General features: G+C 50.3%; 1 protein-coding gene across 17 annotated transcripts in view; it reads left to right on the top strand.

The window, feature by feature from the left end:
• ODF2 (outer dense fiber of sperm tails 2) overlaps positions 1-17181 on the top strand; it is a 36092-nt gene extending 18911 nt beyond the window's left edge. For 15 of the 17 annotated variants that reach the window (XM_032307259.1, XM_032307271.1, XM_032307269.1 and 12 more), the window contains 13 exons: positions 1762-1833; positions 3509-3580; positions 3702-3818; positions 4373-4558; positions 4936-5045; positions 6498-6633; positions 9923-10033; positions 10130-10234; positions 11187-11345; positions 12645-12745; positions 14758-14920; positions 15379-15504; positions 16763-17181. In XM_032307259.1, coding sequence (XP_032163150.1) covers positions 1762-1833; positions 3509-3580; positions 3702-3818; positions 4373-4558; positions 4936-5045; positions 6498-6633; positions 9923-10033; positions 10130-10234; positions 11187-11345; positions 12645-12745; positions 14758-14920; positions 15379-15504; positions 16763-16951 — 1647 coding nt within the window. In that variant the 3' untranslated portion in view covers positions 16952-17181. Of the gene's footprint in view, positions 1-1761; positions 1834-3508; positions 3581-3701; positions 3819-4372; positions 4559-4935; positions 5046-6497; positions 6634-9922; positions 10034-10129; positions 10235-11186; positions 11516-12644; positions 12746-14757; positions 14921-15378; positions 15505-16762 lie in introns of those variants that run through there. The other 2 variants (XM_032307273.1, XM_032307274.1) reach the window with 1 other exon arrangement.
• The last annotated feature ends 3199 nt before the right edge of the window (positions 17182-20380 follow it).

Below are 20380 nucleotides of genomic sequence, written 5' to 3'. Positions count from 1 at the left end.
GGGCTTGATCCCAGGACCCTGAGATCATGACCTGAGCTGAAGGCAGAGGCTTAACCCACTGAGCCACCCAGGCGCCCATTTTTTAATTTTTTAATTTATTTTTCAAGGATTTTATTTATTTGATAGAGCGTGCATGCACGAACAGGAGCAGTGGGAGATGGAGAAGCAGGCTCCCCAATGAGCAGGGGGCCCAACACGAGGCTCGATCCCAGAACCCTGGGATTATCATCCGACCAAGAGGCACGCACCTAACCAAGCAAGCCACCCGGGTGCCCCAAGTTAGCATTTTTTTTTTTTTTAAGATTTTATTTATTTATTTGACAGAGATCACAAGTAGGCAGAGAGGCAGGCAGAGAGAGAGAGGAAAGCAGGTTCCCTGCTGAGCAGAGAGCCCGATATGGGGCTCGATCCCAGGACCCTGGGATCATGACCTGAGCCAAAGGCAGAGGCTTTAACCCACTGAGCCACCCAGGCGCCCCCCAAGTTAGCATTTTTAAATGGGTGACTTGTATGTATTTGAATTTTCATCTCAGTGAAGTTGTTTGGGTTTTTGCTTGTTTTTAAGGTTTTATTTATTTGTCAGAGAGAGAGAGAGAGAACAAGCAGGGGGAGCAGCAGGCAGAGGGAGAAGCAGGCTCCCTGCCGAGCAAGGAGCCTGATGTGTGGGACTCGATCCCAGGACCCTAGGACCCTAGATTCATGACCTGAGCTAAAGGCAGATACTTATGTATCTGTATGTGTGGGGATTCTTGTTTGATTTTTTAAAAAAAGATTTTATTTATTTAAGAGACCGAGATTACAAGTAGGCAGAGAGGCAGGCAGAAAGAGCAGAGAGCCTGATGGGGGGCTCGATCTCAGGACCCTGAGATCATGACCTGAGCCAAAGGCAGAGGCTTTAACCCACTGAGCCACCCAGGCGCCCCTTTGTTTTGTTTTTTAAGATTTTTTTAAAATTTTGGGGCTCAGTCAGTTAAGCATCTGCCTTTGGCTCAGGTCGTGATCCCAGGAGCCTGGGATTGAGTCCCACGTTGGGCTCCATGCTCAGCAGGGAGCCTGCTGCTCCCTCTGCCTGCTCTCCTCCTCCTTGTGTTCTCTCTCCCTCCCTCCCTCTCTGACAAACGAATGAACTCTTAAAAAAAAAAAAGATTAAAATATTTTTTAATCTTAACAGTCATTCGTTCTACCCACTGAACCAGTCAGTTGCCTCTCAATAAAGCTGTTTTTAAAAAAATCAAGTAGTCAGGGCACCTGGGTGGCTCAGTTGGTTGAACATCTATCTTTAGCCCAGGTCCCAGTCCCAGGATCCACCCCCACATCAGGCTCCCCGCTCAGTGGACAGTCCGCTTCTCCTTCTGCCCTTCACCCCGCTTATGCTCTCTCTCACACAAATAAATAAATAAAATCTTTAAAAAAATTTTTAAAAAATCAAGTAGTGGCTCAAAAATATAATATGTTAAAAAATACAATATGTTATCATTTTGGTAAAATCACCCATAGATCCTTTCCTCCCACCAAAAGATACCATTTCTCCAGGTGTAGCTATATGTAAATGCGCGGAGAAAGGACGGGCAGGACATTCATCAAATGAGTAACAGTGGAGTGGGGTTTGGAGGTGGACAAGGGGACTTTAGCCTTACTGGTTCACTGAATATTACGAGATTGCAATTTATTTATGACCCCTATATTTTAGAAAAGGTAAAGAATCCAGACATCTGGCTTCATTGCTTAACCTCTTGGCTCTCCCTGTGTCTTGCTTTGAAGGATTCGGATAAGCTGATGGAGCAACAAGGAGCACTACTCAAACGGCTGGCAGAGGCGGACTCAGAGAAAGCGGTAACACAGCGCCCCCTGCCGGCTCTAGTGGCTTATAGGCAACAGTACTCAGAGGGGCGGGCCTGGAGCAGCTGCGCTGGAGCCTCGCTCTGACATTTCTTTGGGTCTTAGTTTCATGATCTGTAAGATGGGCTGATGTCTCCTATCCCGCCTGCTCCACTGGGTTTGTCTAGCTGATCCCTTGGGAGCTTGAACCAGCATGCTGAGCACAACATGAGGGACGCTGCCGCTGCGGCTGCACTGATCCACCATCAGTGTCTGTTCCTTGAACTGCTTTCTTTGTGTTATGGATTAAAAGCCATCAAAAGATTCAGACTCTTTGACTCAACAATTACGATTCTAGGAATCTCTCCCAAGGCAGCACACTCCAAAGTCCGGTCCATGGAACCCTCAGTTCCTCACCATGTTAGTGGGTGCCAGAAGCAAACGTAGCGAGTGATGGGAGACCAGATAAACTGGGAAACAGGCTGGCCTGTACAAAAAACGTTGACTGAATTAACTCCAAAACCTTTTGGAGCAATTGAGGTATTCATGGCCAAGCGAGTCTCCAAGAGAGGAGGAGGATGGAGGCCATGTTTCCCACGTGTGGCCCTCGGCCCTTAGGGCCCCTCCCAGTGGGAGATTTGGCAGTGAAGGAGATAATGCCCAAATCTGTATTCCCAGCGTGAGAGGCTGGGAATCAAATTATGATAAGCTAGCAAATTGAAACTTTAAGCAGCTGTTTCAAAAGAAGTAGAAGATTTAAATCACATTATGGTCAATGTAGGATTGTAGGTTATGGAACAAAATATGCATGAGACTTTTTAATATATTTTAACAGTGCTTCTCTTTGGCTGGGGTATTATGCGGATTCTTTAGCATTTTTGTTTTGTTTTTCATGGTTTCCCCCAGCTAACGGTATTCTATTTATTTATTTATTTGTTTGTTTTTTAAGATTTTATTTATTTATTTGACAGACAGAGATCACAAGTAAGCAGACAGGCAGAGAGAGAGGGAGAAGCAGGTTCCCTGCCGAGCAGAGAGCCTGATGTGGGACTCGATCCCAGGACACTGGGATCATGACCTGAGCCAAAGGCAGAGGCTTTAACCCACTGAGCCACCCAGGCGCCCCTATTTATTTATTTTTAACATTTATTTATCTGAGATAGCGAGAGCGCATGCGTGAGCTGGGGGAGGGTGCAGAGGGAGAGAATCTTGAAGCGGGCTTGCCACTGAGCGCAGAGCCTGCTGTGGGGCTGAGTTTCAGTGACTTGAGCTGAAAACAAGAGTCAGACTGCTTAACTGACTGAATTGCCTAGGTGCCCCTATTTATTTTTTAATTATTATTAATATTATTATTTAAGTAGGCTCCATGGCTTGGAGCCCAACATGGGGCTTGAACTTATGACCCTGAAATTAAACACCTGAGCTGAAATCAAGAGTTGGACGCTTAACCGACTGAGCCACCCACACACCCCTCACATTACTTTAAATTGAAAGACCAGTAACATGTCTGTTGTCTTAAATATTTAATACAGATATTGGGTGCTTCCTGCCAAGATCTCTGTGACGTGGGCTGGTGTATTCGGGATCTTGGGCCCTGGGGGCCGGGCGCTCACAGGAGTGGCTGTCCCCCCACTGGGCCCGGCTTGCTTGCCCTTCTCCGGGAGCTCAGAGCCCTGTGTGTTCTCTCTAGCGCCTGCTGTTACTCCTGCAAGACAAAGACAAGGAGGTAGAGGAGCTACTCCAGGAAATACAATGCGAGAAGGTACCATCCCTTATGGTTGCTCCTCCTTACGGGCCAGTAGAGCTTGGTGTGCAGAGTGTGCACTGGAGCCAGAGACGTGGGTTCAAATGCTGGCTCTGTCGCTTTCTCCATCTCTCCAAAGGCTCAAGCAAAGACCGCGTCGGAGCTTTCGAAATCCATGGAGTCCATGCGTGGGCATTTGCAGGCCCAGCTCCGGTGCAAGGAGGCAGAGAACAGTCGCCTGTGCATGCAGATCAAGGTGCCTGCCCGCCCCGCAGGTGGGAGGGAGGGGCTGGGGCGCGGCGGGGGCGCGGCGGGGGCGCGGCGGTCCCAGGGCGGTGGGCCCCACTCAGGAAGGCTCTGCCCCGACAGTTTATGGGGCATTGGCTGCCAGTGCACTCGGTCTGTGGAGAGACTCTGGGACAGTGGCAAGGGTAGTGGGCCCTGGAGTGGCCCAGGCACTCCCCCTGGGTGCCCTTCCCTGCAGTGACCAGGTTGGGGGCCTTGACCCAGAGCCGACCACTTAATCCCTTAGGCCGTCTGGTCTCGTAACTCCCTCGGGAGAGGGAATGGAGTTCTGTCCTAACGTTCAGCCCCGATGGGTTCAGCGATCTGGAGAGATGCCATGGGGAGCTGGGAATGACCCCCGTCCCAGGCCTGCCTTTGAGAGCACTAGGCCCCCACCCAGTTGGTGACCCATATTTTCTCTCTCCCTCTTCCTCACCGCTTCTTTACCGTGGTCCCCCTTCCCCCCCTCCCCTTCATTCTTGTCTCCCTACACCCCCCCACCTGCTTCTGGCCCTGCGCTCCCAGAACCTGGAGCGCAGTGGGAACCAGCACAAGGCAGAAGTGGAGGCCATCATGGAGCAGCTGAAGGAATTAAAGCAAAAGGGAGACCGAGACAAAGAAACCTTAAAGAAGGCCATCCGAGCCCAGAAGGAGCGAGCTGAGAAGAGCGAGGAGTATGCTGAGCAGCTGCACGTGCAACTTGCCGACAAGGTGAGGGCGGCCGGGGCTGGAGGCCGGGGGTGCTGGCTCGGCTGTGTGATGGCGGGAGGGGGGACCGTGCTGGGGAGTGGGGAGGAGGTGGGTGGGTAAATGGGGCAAAGGATGGAAGCTGGGTGGGCGGCTGGCCAGGGACGCTGGAGGGGACAGTTGAGCCTTGTCAGTATCATGCACGGGAATGACAGTTAAGGAAGGCTTTACAAACAGAGTGCATCTGATTGCTGGAAATCTAGAAGCTTCTGCTGAGTTCGGTCACCCCTGATGCTCTCTGGAAAGGGACTGCAGGGGTGAGGAGGGTGAGCCGGGCACCCAGGTCCCTTGGCCTCAGCACTGTCGCCGGGCTGACAGGTCCTGTTGTCCCCTGTTCCTAGGATCTTTATGTCGCTGAAGCTTTATCCACTCTGGAATCATGGAGGAGCCGTTACAATCAGGTTGTGAAAGACAAGGGAGACCTCGAACTGGAAATTATCGTCCTGAATGAGTACGTGTGTTAGGCAAGGGTGCATGGACTGATGGAGGGAAGCGGGTGCACGGGGGGGGGGAGAGGGGGCTGGCAGCTGAGGCGGGGGCCCGGCGCCCTCAGGGCTGCTGGGTGGCCTTGCCACCAGGGGCTGGACTGGGTTGAGGGGCTGGCAGCCCTGGTCGGCGCTGTGGAGGGGGCTGGCCTCTCTGCACACTGAGGGCTGGGAGCCACTGGAAATACCCCTGTCTTCTCTCTGTTGTCTGCCCAGTGACAGCAGTCGGTAGGTCAGAGGAGGGGGCAAAGGTGGCCTCCAGTTTTAGGGGACTGAACCCACACCTTTCTCACCACTGGGGACCAGGGACCATTCAGACATTCTCAGTGTCCTCTACAATCATGTACTCATTTATTTGAAAAGTATTTCTGGAGCTTCTGCTCTGTACCAGGCTGTGTGCTGGCCTTGGGGGTCACCACAGAGACTAGACAACCACATTCCCTGCCCTCACGGAGTGAACCCTGCGCTCTGATCGAGAACACCAGGCCACAGAGACCCAGCCGCCCGGGGCTCTGGGCCAGTCACGGGGCGGGGGGAGCTCATTGAAGTGTCTTTTGCTGGATGCAACTCAGTTTAGCAAACATTCTGAGAACCTGCTTTTGGGTTGGGCCCTCTGTCAGCTGCCAGCCTCCTAGGGTTCTCTGTCCGGTAGGAGAAGATACATAACGAAGGTAGAAGGATCCATGGTACGGAGGGCGGGGATTGGGGAAGAGATGCTCTGAGGAGGGAAGTCTTCGCTGGGTATCTAAGCATGAGGAGGAATTTGCCAGCTCGAACGTGACCTGCGTGCTTGCGCCTGCTCTGTGCTTAGCACGTATTCGCTGAACGCACCGTGACTGATCATTCCTGAGAGCACACACTGTGTCAAGGTTCTGTGTGGGGCCTGTGGTCACGATAAGCATCTGCAAACCCAAATGCTCCTGTGGGGCCACGGTCTCTGCTGCCGGATCACAGCCCTGCTGACTGACTGGGCGTTGGGGAAGGGAGTGAGGGCACGCGAGCACTGGCTTCTTCCACACACATGAACAAGGGAGAGGAATGTTGGGGGTGTCGCTGACCACCCAGCCTGGGAGTTCTGTCCTAACTTAAAGACCTGCTGAGCTGCTGAGAAGGGACGCATCTCTGGTTCTTGTCTTCACGTGGTGTCTTGGCCTCATGGGAGGATCAGAACACAGAAGGCTTCTGGACGGGGTGGTATGGGAGACAGACATAAAGGCTGAAAGAAGGGGATCGGTATGTGGGACCGTCACAGCGGCAGTCCCCGGCCAGAGCAGGCAGCGGAGTGGAGAGTCAGGAGCAGACAGGGCGCCACGAGGTGGCACTGGAGGAACACTTGGCCCCACTCCACACAAAGACCTGGGCTTCTCAGAACCCACATAACACTTCTCTTTGTTTGCTCGCTCTCTGCGACCTACCAGCCGGGTGACAGATCTCGTAAACCAACAACAAACGTTGGAGGAGAAGATGCGGGAAGATCGGGACAGCCTGGTGGAGAGATTACACCGGCAGACGGCTGAGTACTCCGCGTTCAAGCTAGAGAACGAGAGGCTGAAGGTCTGTAGTGAGAGCGGGGCCCGCACCACGGGTGGAGGGCAGTGGGTCCCCTGACGGGGCACTCCGGACGGACTCCCAGAAATGACTCAGGGGTCTTCGGCGGGCCTGGGGGCAGCGACATGAGTAGGAGGGTTTGCGCTGGAATCAGAAAGGCCTGGATTCGGGGCGCCTGGGTGGCTCAGCCGGTTAGGCATCTTGCCTTCAGCTCAGGTAATGATCTTGGGGTCCTAGGATCGAGCCCCATGTCGGACCCTCTGCTCTGTGGGGAGTCTGCTTCTCCCTCTCCCTCTCAAGTATATAAATAAAATCGTTAAATAAAGATATAAATAAAGGCCTGGATCAAGTTCTGACCACCTTTCACTAGCGGCTAGCCCTGGGTAAGATAGTTTATCCTCTGTCACTGTGGTTTCTTAGTGGGAGGAAAGGAGGCTCTGATGAGAATGAGGTAATGTGTGTGAGACGCACACCCAGCCCGTATGCGTGCAACACAGCCGACTGGAGGTGGGCATGACTCCTGGGGGGCTGCTGTCCCCTTGACGTGCATCCATTTCTCTAACCTCCCAACCTCCCGATAGTGAGTCTCTACTTTATAGAATAAGGAACCAGACTTAGAGACGGGTCATGTTTGTTGCTGAGATTGTGCCTGGGTAGTGTTGGCGTTAAGATCTGGAGCCCAGTCTTGTTCTGGAGCTCCTGGTCTAGACCACTTGCTCTACAGCCTTTCATGTTTCAGAGCCAGGCTGGGTCTTTTTAACGGGTCTGGACAGTCCAGTCTAGGTTTATTTATTTTTTAAAAGATTTTATTTTTAAGGGGCGCTTGGGTGGCTCAGCTGGTTAAGCATCTGCCTTCGGCTCCGGTCATGATCCCAGGGTCCTGGAATTGAGCCCCACATTGGGCTTCCTGCTCAGCAGGGAGCCTGCTTCTCCCTGCTTATGTTCTCTCTCTCCTTCTGTGTCAAATAAATAAGATCTTTTTAAAAAAAATTATTTTTAAGTAATTTCTACATCCAGCATGGGACTTGAACTCACAACTCCAAGATCAAGAGCCTCTACTGACAAGAGCCAGGCGCCCCTCAGTTTATTCCTTTTTACTGATTTATTTGTTAAGTGTGACATAGGGAGAGGTAAAACATTCTAGAATTTTCATGAAGTGGACACATTTTATCCATCACCCACCCTGACCCAAACCTTACTAGCATCGCCTGACCTCACCCGCTTAGAAATAACACGTGCAAAGGTGACTGTCCTCCCGACTTCAGTCCGCACAGAATTTCTTACCTGTTTTTGAATTCCGTGCCTGGCTTTCATTCAGCCTTCTGCCTGTAAACAATCCGTGCTGTGCAGCAGGTCTCAGGGTCCGTGCTGTCTGGCCTGGCGCTGTAGGACCCCAGCACGCTACATTTATCCCTCCTGTCAATGGACATTTGACTTGTACAGTATCTTCGGGCATACCTATTTGGGATATTTTCGCAAGTTAAATACCTTGAGTTAGAATTGCTGGTCGTCAGATGGTGAGCCTAAGTTCAGCTTTGGTAGATGTTGCCGTAGAATAGGCAGGTATACAAAGTTACACTCCCACCCAGGGTATGCAAGAGGTAACAGTTGCTCCGCGTCTCCTCCTGTCTCCTGGGGGTATTGTCAGTCCTTCTCATTGGAGCCATTCTGGTGGGAGGGGCGGCCGCTCCTCTGCTGTAGTGAGGTTGCTGGGAAATGAAAGGCAGCCTCTACGCCTAACAAGTGGCTGGGGGATTCATTACAGCATGTGTGTCTGTGGCACATAATACAGTGTGGCTGTCGAAAATGGTGTCTCTGGACGTGTATTGTCTCAGATCGTGTTCTCCAGGAAGAGTGGAAAATATTACAGAACTGTGATACAGAAGTGGTGCTCTTTGGGAACTCTAGATACATATCTGTCCAGGTTCCCGCCCCCGCCAATACGAATATAGATACTGAAACACGTACACACCCATTATTCTGCAGCTTACTTTTCTCACTTACCCATACATCATGGCTATCTTTATCTGTTTTGTTTTGTTGTTGTTGTTGTTGTTGTTTTTTAGCTTTATCTCTTCCAAATGACTGCACATTATTTTATTGTATTGACATACCATGATTTCTTTCATTCCATCTACGAAGGTGAACATTGAGGTTGTAGGAGGACATCTATCGACTTGAGAAGTAGGGCAGGGAATTGTTACTTGCAAAGCAGTAAATACAATCCCATTTTTGTTGAAAAAACAATAATAAAGTATCTGCTTAGCTAGGACAGCCATCAGGCAAGGCATCAGGCATCATTGGTCTTACCTCCGTTGTCTTTTTTTCTTTTTTTTTTTTAAGATTTATTTATTTATTTTAGAACACGAGCAGGGGGAGGGGCAGAAGGAGAGGGAGAGAGAGAATCCCAAGCAGATTCCCCACTGAGCAGGGAGCCTGACTGATGGCTCCATTCCACGACGGTGAGATCATGACCTAAGCCAAAACCAAGAGTCAGATGCTTAACAGACTGAGCCACCCAGTTGCCCTCCACCTCCATTTTCTTTCATGGTCCTATATTGCTTTTGTAGTAAGAAAACATAGGATTTGCTTATTTGCATCTACAGCTGACCCTTGATACCCGCCTTTGAGCGGTGTGAGTCCACTTATATGTGGATTTTTGTTTTTTTATAAATACAGTTTAGTACTGTAAAGGTATTTTTTCTTATGATTTGCCTAACATTTTCTTTGCTTTAGCTTCCTTTTTTTTGTTTTGTTTTAAAGATTTTATTTATTTGACACAGAGAGAGGACAGGCAGGGGGAACAGCAGGTGTAGGGAGAGGGAGAAGCAGGCTCCTCACCGAGCAGGGAACTAGATGCGGGGCTCAATCCCGGGACCCCGAGATCATGACTGAGCCCAAGACAGACACTTAACTGAGTGAGCCACGCAGTTGTCCCTTTAGCTCACGTGTTCTAAGAGTACAGTATGTGATCCATAGAGCACACAAAATACGTGTTAATTGACTATACGTGTTATTGGTAAGGCTTCTGGTCAACAGTGGGCTGTTAGTATTAAGTTCTGAGGGAGTCAAAGTTACAGGTGCGTGTTCGCTCGTGCGGGAGGTTGGTGGCCCTCCGTTCATTGTTCCCGGGTCAGTTCTGAGGTTGCCCGGGCACCTGTCTGAGGAAAACTGCGGGTGTGGGTTTGAGTAGGCGCTTTTCCCTTGGCCGGCCCCTCGGAGTGAGGGTTGGGGGTGGGACGGCCGCCTGCTCTGGGGACCTTCCTGTGGCTGACTCAGTAGCCACCCCTTCCAGGCCAGCTTCGCCCCGATGGAGGACAAGCTCAACCAGGCGCACATCGAGGTGCAGCAGCTGAAGGTCTCGGTTAAGAACTATGAAGGGATGATCGACAACTATAAGAGTCAGGTAGGCGGCCGCCCGGGCGCCGCCCTCCCCCGGGAAGGGTGGGGCTGTAAACGTGTGGCTCACAGAAACCCGCTGCGATGCTTTGCTGGTCCCCAGGTGATGAAGACCAGATTGGAGGCTGATGAAGTGGCTGCCCAGCTGGAACGCTGTGACAAAGAGAACAAGATCCTTAAAGATGAGATGAACAAAGAGATCGAAGCGGTACTGCTCCCCTTGCTGGCTCTCTTCCCCCACCCAGTCCCATGTCTGTCCCCCTCGGCTGCCCGTGAGTCTGCCTGATTTGGACCAGCAAGATAGACGAGTTTTCTCATTGCTGGGCTCATCCCCACTACCGTGCCCGTGCGCGCGCGCGCTCGCTAGCTCTCTCTCGCTCTCTCTCTCTCTCTCTGCTGCTTTATTCCTTTTCCTCCTGGTTTTTTCTTACTCCGGTTTTCTTAAAATATACTTCCTGCTTCAGCATCCAAGTGGATTCAGATGCTCAGATCTGCCAGGTCTTAGGCATTTCCTATTTTGTTCTGCGTCAACCCAAAGATGTGCCTCCCCTCCCCTCTGCTTTTCCCCAGAAAGCCTTCTTCTCCAGATAAAGGGCTTGTCTGAATATTAACCTAGGAGAAGGGCTGAGTGCAGGCCCAGCCACTCATGTGTTACAAAGCCTTGGGCAAATCCTTGCCCCATCCGGTCCTCAGCCTCCTTGTTAATACAGGGATGGACTAAATCACAGAGTTCTGACCTTCTCCTCCGAACTGTAGCATTGGGATTGCCTTCCTATGGGCTTTGGAGTTGGACTGGACCTTCATTCTGGCTCTGTCCGTTTCCTGCTGGGCAACCTTAGGGAAATGACTTCGTTCCTTTGATCCTTGTGTTGGGACAACAGCTCCCACTTTATAGGTCTTTGTAAGAATTAACTGAGAGAGCCTTTAGCACAGGGTCTGGGTCCTGGGGTTTGCTCTGTGGTTGCCATTGTTATTCAATGACTAAAGGAGTGGCAGGCTCTGAAAGCCATTTGGGGGTCAAGTGTGTACCTCAGAGAATAGCTGGACACCCTCAGTGGCCTTTGGGGAGGGTGGCCCTGCCCTTATCCCAAAGGACTCTGCCTGACCCCACCCGCAGCAGGACCCTTCCCAATGGCGGGCTTTTCTCTCCCCCACTCCAGGCCCGTAGGCAGTTCCAGTCCCAGCTGGCTGACCTGCAGCAGCTGCCCGACATCCTTAAGATCACAGAGGCCAAGCTGGCAGAGTGCCAAGACCAGCTGCAGGGCTATGAGAGGAAGAACATCGACCTCACAGCCATCATATCAGACCTGCGCAGCCGGGTAAGGGACTGGCAGAAAGGGTCCCACGAACTGGCGCGAGCAGGGTCCCGCTTACCGAGATGAGCTGCACGCCCCCCCCAAGGGAGGACCACTTCCTTTTTCTTGGCTGCCGCTTTCTGAAAGGAGTGAGCTATCATCAGTGCTGTGAAATAAAAGTCTGGTGTGCCAAATGCCTTGTGTTTGCACAAAGTGATTGTAGTTATAGGAGCCGTCACTCTCCTGTGTTGCCGCACCCCGCCCCCACCAAGTCTCCACCCGCCTCTGCTCTGTCGCTGTGCTCGGCCACGCCCCCAGGGGAGACTCCGCCTCCCACCCCGCCCTCTGCGTGCTCTCTTCCACCTTTCTCTTGCTTCAGCTGCCTTTCACTGCTCTTACCAGACCCACTGCCTGAGGTTCTGACCCGAAAGAGGGTTCCCTTCCTCCCAGAAGCAGTCTGTCCCTGGGTGACTGGAATCCTGCCTATGGTCTAAGAGACTATGTGCCTCTCCTTTGCAGGGCAAGGCCCTTCCCCTCTCTTGACCTGCTACCTCGTAATAATAAAAGTAGCTGTCATTCTTGAGCACAGAGTTTGTGCTCCGGTATTGTCTCATGTAATTCTCCCAGAAACTTGAAAATGTAGATACTGTTTTCTCTCATTTTCCAGAAAGCAGTCCAAGGCATAGGGGCATAATTTCCTGAGGTCACAGAGTTGATGCTTAGTGAACAGGGTTTGGAACCCAGCCAGCTCCATCTGCTTTCCCGAGCCTGTGTTCTCAGTCCTCTTCAGTTGCCTGCCCTCTCTTGAGCCTGAGAATTCTGAGGGCCTTTCGAGCCTGGTATCTGAGGCTTTGGCTTACGGCAGCCCTCTGAAGAACCAATCAAACTCGCCAACCTGAAAGACTTGCTAGGTTTCCTGTTGCCTTGCGTGTCCTTGTCCCCATTCAAAGGGAAAATGAAATCAGCGGTGCCAACAATGTAACTGGTAAAGCTCCGTGGCACATCGTGTGGGCCAGTTAAACCTGCCATCTGCTTCCGCCTTCTCATGTCTGCCCCGGATCCCACTGAGTGGCTTCTGATCAAGAAAGTGTCACCATGCTTCATCGGGATCAAACCTGGCTTCTCTTCGTGTGGGGCAAGCCTTCACAGGAGTTGGGCCTAACCTGTCCCTCCTCTCTCTCCTCCAGGTTGTGCGTGGAGACTTGGGATGCCTGCTGAGGGCGGCACGGCCCTCTCCTGGGTGTGGATGACAGGTCCTAGTGGGAAGGGAGGGCTGCACCGGGAAGTTCCTTCATAAACAGGTCTGTGTTCCTGTCATTTTAGATCGAACATCAGGGGGACAAGCTGGAGATGGCAAGAGAGAAACACCAGTCTTCCCAGAAGGAAAATAAACAGCTGAGTCTGAAGGTGGATGAACTGGAGAGGTTAGAGGCACTTGGTCCCATCTCTGTCCGCTTCCTAGGACCTGAGACTTTCAGCCACTTAGCTGCTTTGGGCTTAGTGTGCAGAAGTGTTTGAGGGACTCAAGGCCCTGGAAGGTGCAGGGCAGACCTCAGAGGCAAAGCTGCTTCTATTACAGTGGTAAGCGCTGCGGGAGAGAGGAAGGCAGTCTCTTGACTAGGGGATGCTCCAGGAGAAGAGAGGTCAAGTTCAGACCACCCACAGGCTCCATGTACCAGAAAGGCACACTTCACCTAGCAAACCAGTAGGACCAGTATGCGGCTACTGGGGGTCATCCCCCTGCCCCCCACCCTCCTTCCCCAAGACCTTTCCGATCTGATTCTTCTGTTACCTGCGGACTGTCGGAGGCAGTTAGGGGAAGAGTAGTTTTTGGAGTCAGAAGCCCTAGACTTGAGTCTCAGCTTGGCCCCTTAACCTGTCTGGTGAGCTTGAGCAAATCCTTGAACCCTTTTTTTTTTAAAGATTTTATTTATTTATTTGACAGAGAGAGATCACAAGTAGACAGAGAGGCAGGCAGAGAGAGAGAGGGAAGCAGGCTCCCTGCTGAGCAGAGAGCCCGATGCGGGACTCGATCCCAGGACCCTGAGCCGAAGGCAGCGGCTCAACCCATTGAGCCACCCAGGCGCCCCTCCTTGAACCCTTTTGAATCTCTGTTGACTCATCTTGAGAAAGGGATCAAGGGAGGGATAAGAATCTAGCTCATGAGATTACTGTAAGTCTTCCATGAGCCCTTCCTCAAAGGCCTTAACACATTATCTGGCATAGAGAAGTGCACTGTATTAATGTGTTGCTATATTATAGTAGCTATTATTACCCCCGCTCCGCATTTTTTTTAAAGTAGCCTCTGTGCCCAGCATGGGGCTTGAACTCACAACCCTGAGACCAAGAGTCGCACACACTACCGAGGGAGTTGGCCAGGTGCCCCTACTATTATCCCAATTTTAAATATGAGGAAACTGAGCATGGAGAGAGGTGATGTGACTTGCCCAAGGTGACACAGCTGGTATCTGGCAAAGCTGTATGTAGGGCCCTGACTGTCCTCCTCCGGAGCTTTTAGCGTCTGTAAAATGAGGGCGGGAGCCTTACTTTCAGAGCTGAAAGGCCTGCCCTGGCATGTCATGACCGCCCAGATGGCTCTTGCAGTCTGCATGCGGGGACTTAGGCCAGCGGGTCTCTTGGGCTCTGTCTCTGCTCTGCTCTGCTGGCCGCCAGTATGCAGCTGGACCAACAGGACTTACAGAGCTTGCAACTGGAAGATATTCCGGGAGTGCCGTGGGGACCACGTGTGCATATCAGAATGGACACTGCAGCCTGTGGCGGCTTACTTCCGTGGTAGGGTGGTCCAGCAGAAGTCCCTTTGCTGAGGGGGCAGCCGCGAACAGAAGCCGAGGGCATAGGTTTTAGAGACAAACCTGCCCCCTGTGCTGACCTTGGGCCAATGACGTTAGCTCTCAGTGCCTCGGTTTCTTTATCTGTAGAGTGGGGATAACAGCAACCGTGGTTTTGTTGTTTGTTTTTTTTGTTCTGTTTTACAAGTGGCAATTTTATTTGTCCTCTATACATTTTTTTAAGGTTAAAATTTTAATTCTAACGGAATAATCTTATTCTAGAAACTTCCTTCTCTCCTAACCATTCTCCCACATGCATAAGAAACAAATTAATTGCATTTGTGAAACATTGTATAACTTCTAAATTTTAAGTTCAGTACAAGGAACCACGTTACGTGTGCTAACAGGCACGCGCCGTTGGCTCGCCCGCCCACTCTTCCCTCTTCCCGCTCTTCAACTGGCTGTCTGGCCTGCTCGGCTCCCTGCCGTCTTGCTGATCAGCAGTTTCCTTTGGTTTATTCCTCTGGTTCCTTGGAGACTCTTGGCGTGATGAGAGCCCCGGTCCAGGGGTGACTGGCAGCCCCCTGGTGGGGTGGAACAGGACAGGAAGGGATATAAGCAGGATCTGATTAAGCGCTTTCACCTAGGAAACTGGAGGCGACCAGCGCCCAGAATATCGAGTTCCTACAGGTGATTGCCAAGAGGGAGGAGGCAATCCACCAGTCTCAGCTCCGGCTAGAGGAGAAAACACGGGAGTGTGGGACCCTGGCCAGGCAGTTGGAGAGCGCCATTGAAGATGCTAGGAGGCAGGTAGGTCTCGATTCCCTTACTAACTAGCTCTGTGACCTTGGACAAATCAGCTGACCTCTCTGGGCCTATTTCCCCATCTAAAAAATGGGCACACAGTAGTGGCACCTGCCTCGTGAATTCGTTGTAAGGATCAAATGAGCAATTACTGTAAAGGATTTGGCCCTTTATTCACGATGGCTTGTTCAGTTCAATTGGGACTTATGAAAAAATCCCAAGCCTGCATGGGACTCAGCTGGGTTTACCACAGCTCGGGTGATGACTCATGGAGTGTGGGGAAGGGGCAGGTAGAGTGGGCTGCAGAAGTCCCCGTAGTTAGCTCCTGCCCCGGGGCTCCTGGGAACCATCCATAGCGATGTGCAAGGGCTGTCCGTGAGACCAGAGTGGGAGTGGCCCAGGCTTCACGGACCTTTGCTGCCCAGGTCAGGTAGGCCAGCCACACTTCCATGTCTTCTGGGCAGGTGGAACAAACCAAGGAACACGCAGTCTCCAAGGAGCGAGCCGCCCAGAGCAAAATCCTGGACCTTGAGACCCAGCTGAGCAGGACCAAAACTGAACTCAGCCAGCTGCGGCGGAGCCGGGATGATGTGAGTCGGGTTGGAGGGTAGGGGGCAGGAGGGAAGGGAGTGAATTTAGATTTTAGCTTCCTGGGGCCGGCAGGACAGGTGTTTTTTTTGTTTTGTTTTGTTTTGTTTTTAAAGATTTTATTTATTTATTTGACAGAGATCACAAGTAGGCAGAGAGACAGGCAGAGAGAGAGAGAGGGAGGAAGCAGGCTCCCTGCCGAGCAGAGAGCCCAACTTGGGGCTTGATCCCAGGACCCTGAGACCATGACCTGAGCCAAAGGCAGAGGCTTAACCCACTGAGCCACCCAGGCGCCTCTGGGCAAGGTGTTTTTATAACTATGACATAGTTTTCTTTTTCTTTCTTTTTTTTTTTTTTTAAAGATTTTATTTTTTATTTATTTTTTTTTTTTTAAAGATTTTATTTATTTATTTGACAGAGAGAAATCACAAGTAGATGGAGAGGCAGGCAGAGAGAGAGAGAGAAGCAGGCTTTCTGCTGAGCAGAGAGCCCGATGCAGGACTCGATCCCAGGACCTGAGATCATGACCTGAGCCGAAGGCAGCGGCTTAGCCCACTGAGCCACCCAGGCGCCCTAAAGATTTTATTTATTTATTTGAAAGAGATCACAAGTAGGCAGAGAGGCAGACAGAGAGAGAGAGAGAGGAGGAAGCAGGCTCCCTGCTGAGCAGAGAGCCCAATGCGGGACTCAATCCCAGGACCCTGAGATCATGTTCTGAGCCGAAGGCAGCGGCTTAACCCACTGAGCCACCCAGGCACCCCATAGTTTTATTTTTCTCAAATCACTTAACCATCCCTTCAGGATTTTCCAGGCAGATCCCCTTTTTTCTCTTAACTGCTTTATTAGATATCATTTACATACCATAAAAGTCACTCATTTAAACTGTACAATTCGGGGTGCCTGGGTGGCTCAGTTGGGTTAAGCCTCTGCCTTTGGCTCAGGTCATGATCTCAGGGTCCTGGGATCAAGCCCCGCAGGGAGCCTGCTTCCCCCTCCCCCCTGCCTGCCTCTGCCTACTTGTGATCTCTGTCAAATAAATAAAATCTTAAAATAAACTGTAAAATTTAGTGGTTTTTAGTATATTCACAGAGGTGTGCTATTATCGCCACAAGTTTAGAATATTTTCAGAAAGAAACCCCATAGCCAACAAGCAGTCACTCCCAGTCCCCCCTCAGCGCGCCCTCAGTCCCTGGCAACCAGTGATCAAGACTGTTCTGGACATTTCGCACACTTGGCCTGTACTCCCGTTCTTCCTCCTAGGCTGACCGTCGCTACCAGAGCCGGCTCCAGGACCTCAAAGATCGCCTGGAGCAGTCAGAGAGCACCAATCGCAGCATGCAGAACTACGTCCAGTTCCTCAAGTCATCCTATGCCAACGTGTTCGGGGACAGTCCCTACACTACCTACCTGACCAGCTCTCCCATCCGCTCCCGATCTCCTCCTGCCTAAGGCTGCCGGTCTTGGGCCAGGAGCCCGGATTGATGCCATGGGAACTGCGGAGGGGCCAAGCCATAGCCGGAAAGCCTGTTGCTTTCCTCTCGCTTCCACTGACGAAGCGTGTTCAGGATCTTGTCTGAGCTACTGGCTCCAGTAAAGGCCCTAAAGCAGCGGGGCGGAGGGTGGGGGTGCAGGAAGGACTTAGTTTTCGTTCCTCTGACAGAGTCACCTGATGGAGATTTTAAATTTTTTTTTTTTTTTTTTTTGACAAGCCTTAAATCTACTAATCTTAGGGTACCAGATTTTAACTCACCATGACTTTGCTCCTTCCTTCCCTGAGAAAATGATCTGGACTTTTTCTTCCAGTTCCTTCACAGCCCTCCTCTTCTGAGGAATCTCTCTCTTGGGTTTTCTCTTCCCTGAACCAGCAGGAGCTATCAGCCCGAGGTCCTCACCACCTCTCCTGGGCTGTGAGCACGTTCACTTGCTGTTTTCTGTCATGGGTTCGGTGTTTGCCCCAGTGCCACCCCCCCATGCCCAGTGGAAACCTCAGGTTCAAGTGTCCGTGAGGCCGCTTGCCCCCACGCACTTCACAACAGACACTGAAGGGCCCATGTCCAGTGGCCTCTTCAAAGTGTAATCCCAGTCTCACTGATTTTTGTTTCTCTTTGCTAGGTTTGTATCTGTGGAATGCATTTATTCTGGAAATATGTGTGTTATTTTATAAGAAGCTTTTATAATCAATATTTAAGGCTCCATTGGATGATTTCCTTTACTTACCCCTTCCCTTTTCTAAAAATGATCAAGGAAAATGCTACAGGAGAGCCAGTAAACAAGTGCTTGGTGCCTGGGACACGAGGCTTCTCATTTTATTCTGGCCCAGGTCGGTTCTTCCTTGTGCATCTTCTTCACATCATAATCCTGTGAGTTGACTGGAGGAAACAGTTTGTAAGGCACTGCTCAGTGTCCAATGGGATGGATGGGATGAAGATGGGATGTGTATATGTTACTATTTTTTAAAATATTAGTCTGGTTTTCTTTTTATAAAGATCTTATTTTGGGGGGTGCCTAGGTGGCTCAGAAGGTTAAGTGTCTGTCTTCAGCTGGGGTCATGATCCCAGGGTGCTGGGATCAAGCCCGATGTCAGGCTTTCTGCTCAGCAGGGAGCCTGCTTCTCCCTCTCCCTTTGCCTGCTTGTGTTCTTTCTTTCTCAAATAAATAAATAAAATCTTTTTTTAAAAATGATTTTTTTAAAGATTTTATTTTTAAGTAATCTGTACACCCATTGTAGGGCTTGAACTCACAACCCTGAGATCAAGAGCTGCGTGCTCTACCAGCTGAGCCAGCTAGGCGCCCCTGTTAGCTGGTTTCTGAATGACAAGATTATGGGCTATTTTTATGCTCTTCACATTTTCCTATATTTACAAGAACAACGCATTCTTTAGAGAGGTGAATGAATGGGGTACTGTGCTGAACCCTAACCTTTTTGTTTTAGCTGTTATTAGCCTTCTGGGTGATCCAGTCTTGTCCTGTCTACAAAACTCTAGAGAATTCCCCTGTGTCCTCAAAAACAATGGGCCCACACAGGCGTCAAGATTCAGTAAATCTCCTTCCCCCTCAAATTTTTGGACATTTTGGAGTTTCCAGCTTTTAATTTTGCCAAGGGAGATCATTTGAAAATCAAGCACCAGCTATCAATGCCACAATACCCAGCATATTTTCATAGCCTTAATGATAAATGGACTAGAACTTACAATGTATGAAAGATCTTCCAAGAAAGAACAGTTGCGGGCAACCCTCTTGGGTCCCCTCCCTCTTTGGGAGCTTTGTACTATCACTCAATAAACTTTACTTTGCTGCCCACCAAAAAAAAAAACCACAAAAACAAAAACAGTTGGCAAATGTACACCAATGTGGTACACATCTACACAGATCATTTGTATTTTTGTCAAACTAATGAAAGCTTCCTCTGTGAAGGGCACTGCTATTTACAATGCTAGTGGGAAACACCTCTATTGGGGCGCCTGGGTGGCTCAGTGGGTTAAGCATCTGCCTTCGGCTCAGGTCATGATCTCAGGGTCCTGGGACTGAGCCCCGAATCAGGCTCCCTACTCACCAGGGAGCCTGCCTCCCACTCCCCTCTGCCTGCCTCTCTGCCTACTTGTGATCTCTGTCAAATTAAATCTTTTTTTAAAAAAATAGAAAAAAGAAACACCTCTTTTGGAGTCTATGGCTGGGATTCTCAACAATGTTCTATTTTTTTTCTTTGTATTTTATTACGAACAGTTCAGAGAGTTTATTAAAAAAAAATCAAAAGGGGCACCTGGGTGGCTCAGTGGGTTAAGCCTCTGCCTTCGGCTCAGGTCATGATCCCAGGGTCCTGGGATCGAGCCCCACATCGGGCTTTCTGCTCTGCAGGTAGCCTGCTTCCTCCTCTCTCTCTGCCTGCCTCTCTGCCTACTTGTGATCTCTGTCAGATAAATAAAGAAAAAATCTTTAAAAAAAAAAATCAGGGACGCCTGGGTGGCTCAGTTGGTTGGACGACTGCCTTCGGCTCAGGTCATGATCCCGGAGTCCCGGGATCGAGTCCCACATCAGGCTCCCAGCTCCATGGGGAGTCTGCTTCGCTCTCTGACCTTCTCCTCGCTCATGCTCTCTCTCACTGTCTCTCTCTCAAATAAATAAATAAAATCTTTAAAAAAAAAAAAATCAAAAAATGAAAATGTTTCAAACTCCAGAGAGTTTTCCTTTCCACCTCGAACTGAGATCCCACAGAAATGGGCAAAAGAAGCCCAAAGTTAAAAAGTCCCAATTAAAAGCTGGTTCCCAGCAATGGTAAATCCTATCTGATGTATTGAGATAGAACTCACATACCTTAAAATTCACCCTTTGAAAGTGTATAATTCAGTCATTTCCTGGATATTCACAAAGTTGTGCAACCATAAGCTTTATCCAGTTCTAGAACATTTTCATCACCCCAAATGAAGCCCATACCCCTTAGCAGCCACTCCCCCTTTCCCCTCCCCACAGCCCCTGACAATCACAAAGTCTCTAAGGATGTTTGTTATTCTGGACATTTAGCAAAATGAAATAATAAAATACTGTGACCAGTGCTTTCACTTAGAATAATGTTTTCCACGATTCATCCATGTTGTAGCGTGCAACCGCACTTCATGTTATGGCCAGATGCTACTCCATTGCTTGAACACACACCATTTTATTTACTCACCAGTTGATGGGACACTTGTGTTTCTACTTTTTAGCTACTATGGGTAACGCTGCTACGAACATTCTACGAGTTTTTATGTGGATGCATATTTCATTTCTTTGTGTGTATACGCACATACTTAGAAGTAGTGCTGCTGGGTCAATGGTAACGCTAACCTTTTGAGGAACTGCCAGGCTGTCTTCCACAGGAGCGGCCCTAATTTAGAGCCAGCG

Source organism: Mustela erminea, chromosome 12 (genome assembly GCF_009829155.1).
Source record: "Mustela erminea isolate mMusErm1 chromosome 12, mMusErm1.Pri, whole genome shotgun sequence".
Lineage (NCBI taxonomy): Eukaryota > Metazoa > Chordata > Mammalia > Carnivora > Mustelidae > Mustela > Mustela erminea.
Note: the sequence above shows the minus strand (reverse complement) of the source record. Positions and strands in the feature narration are given on the sequence as shown.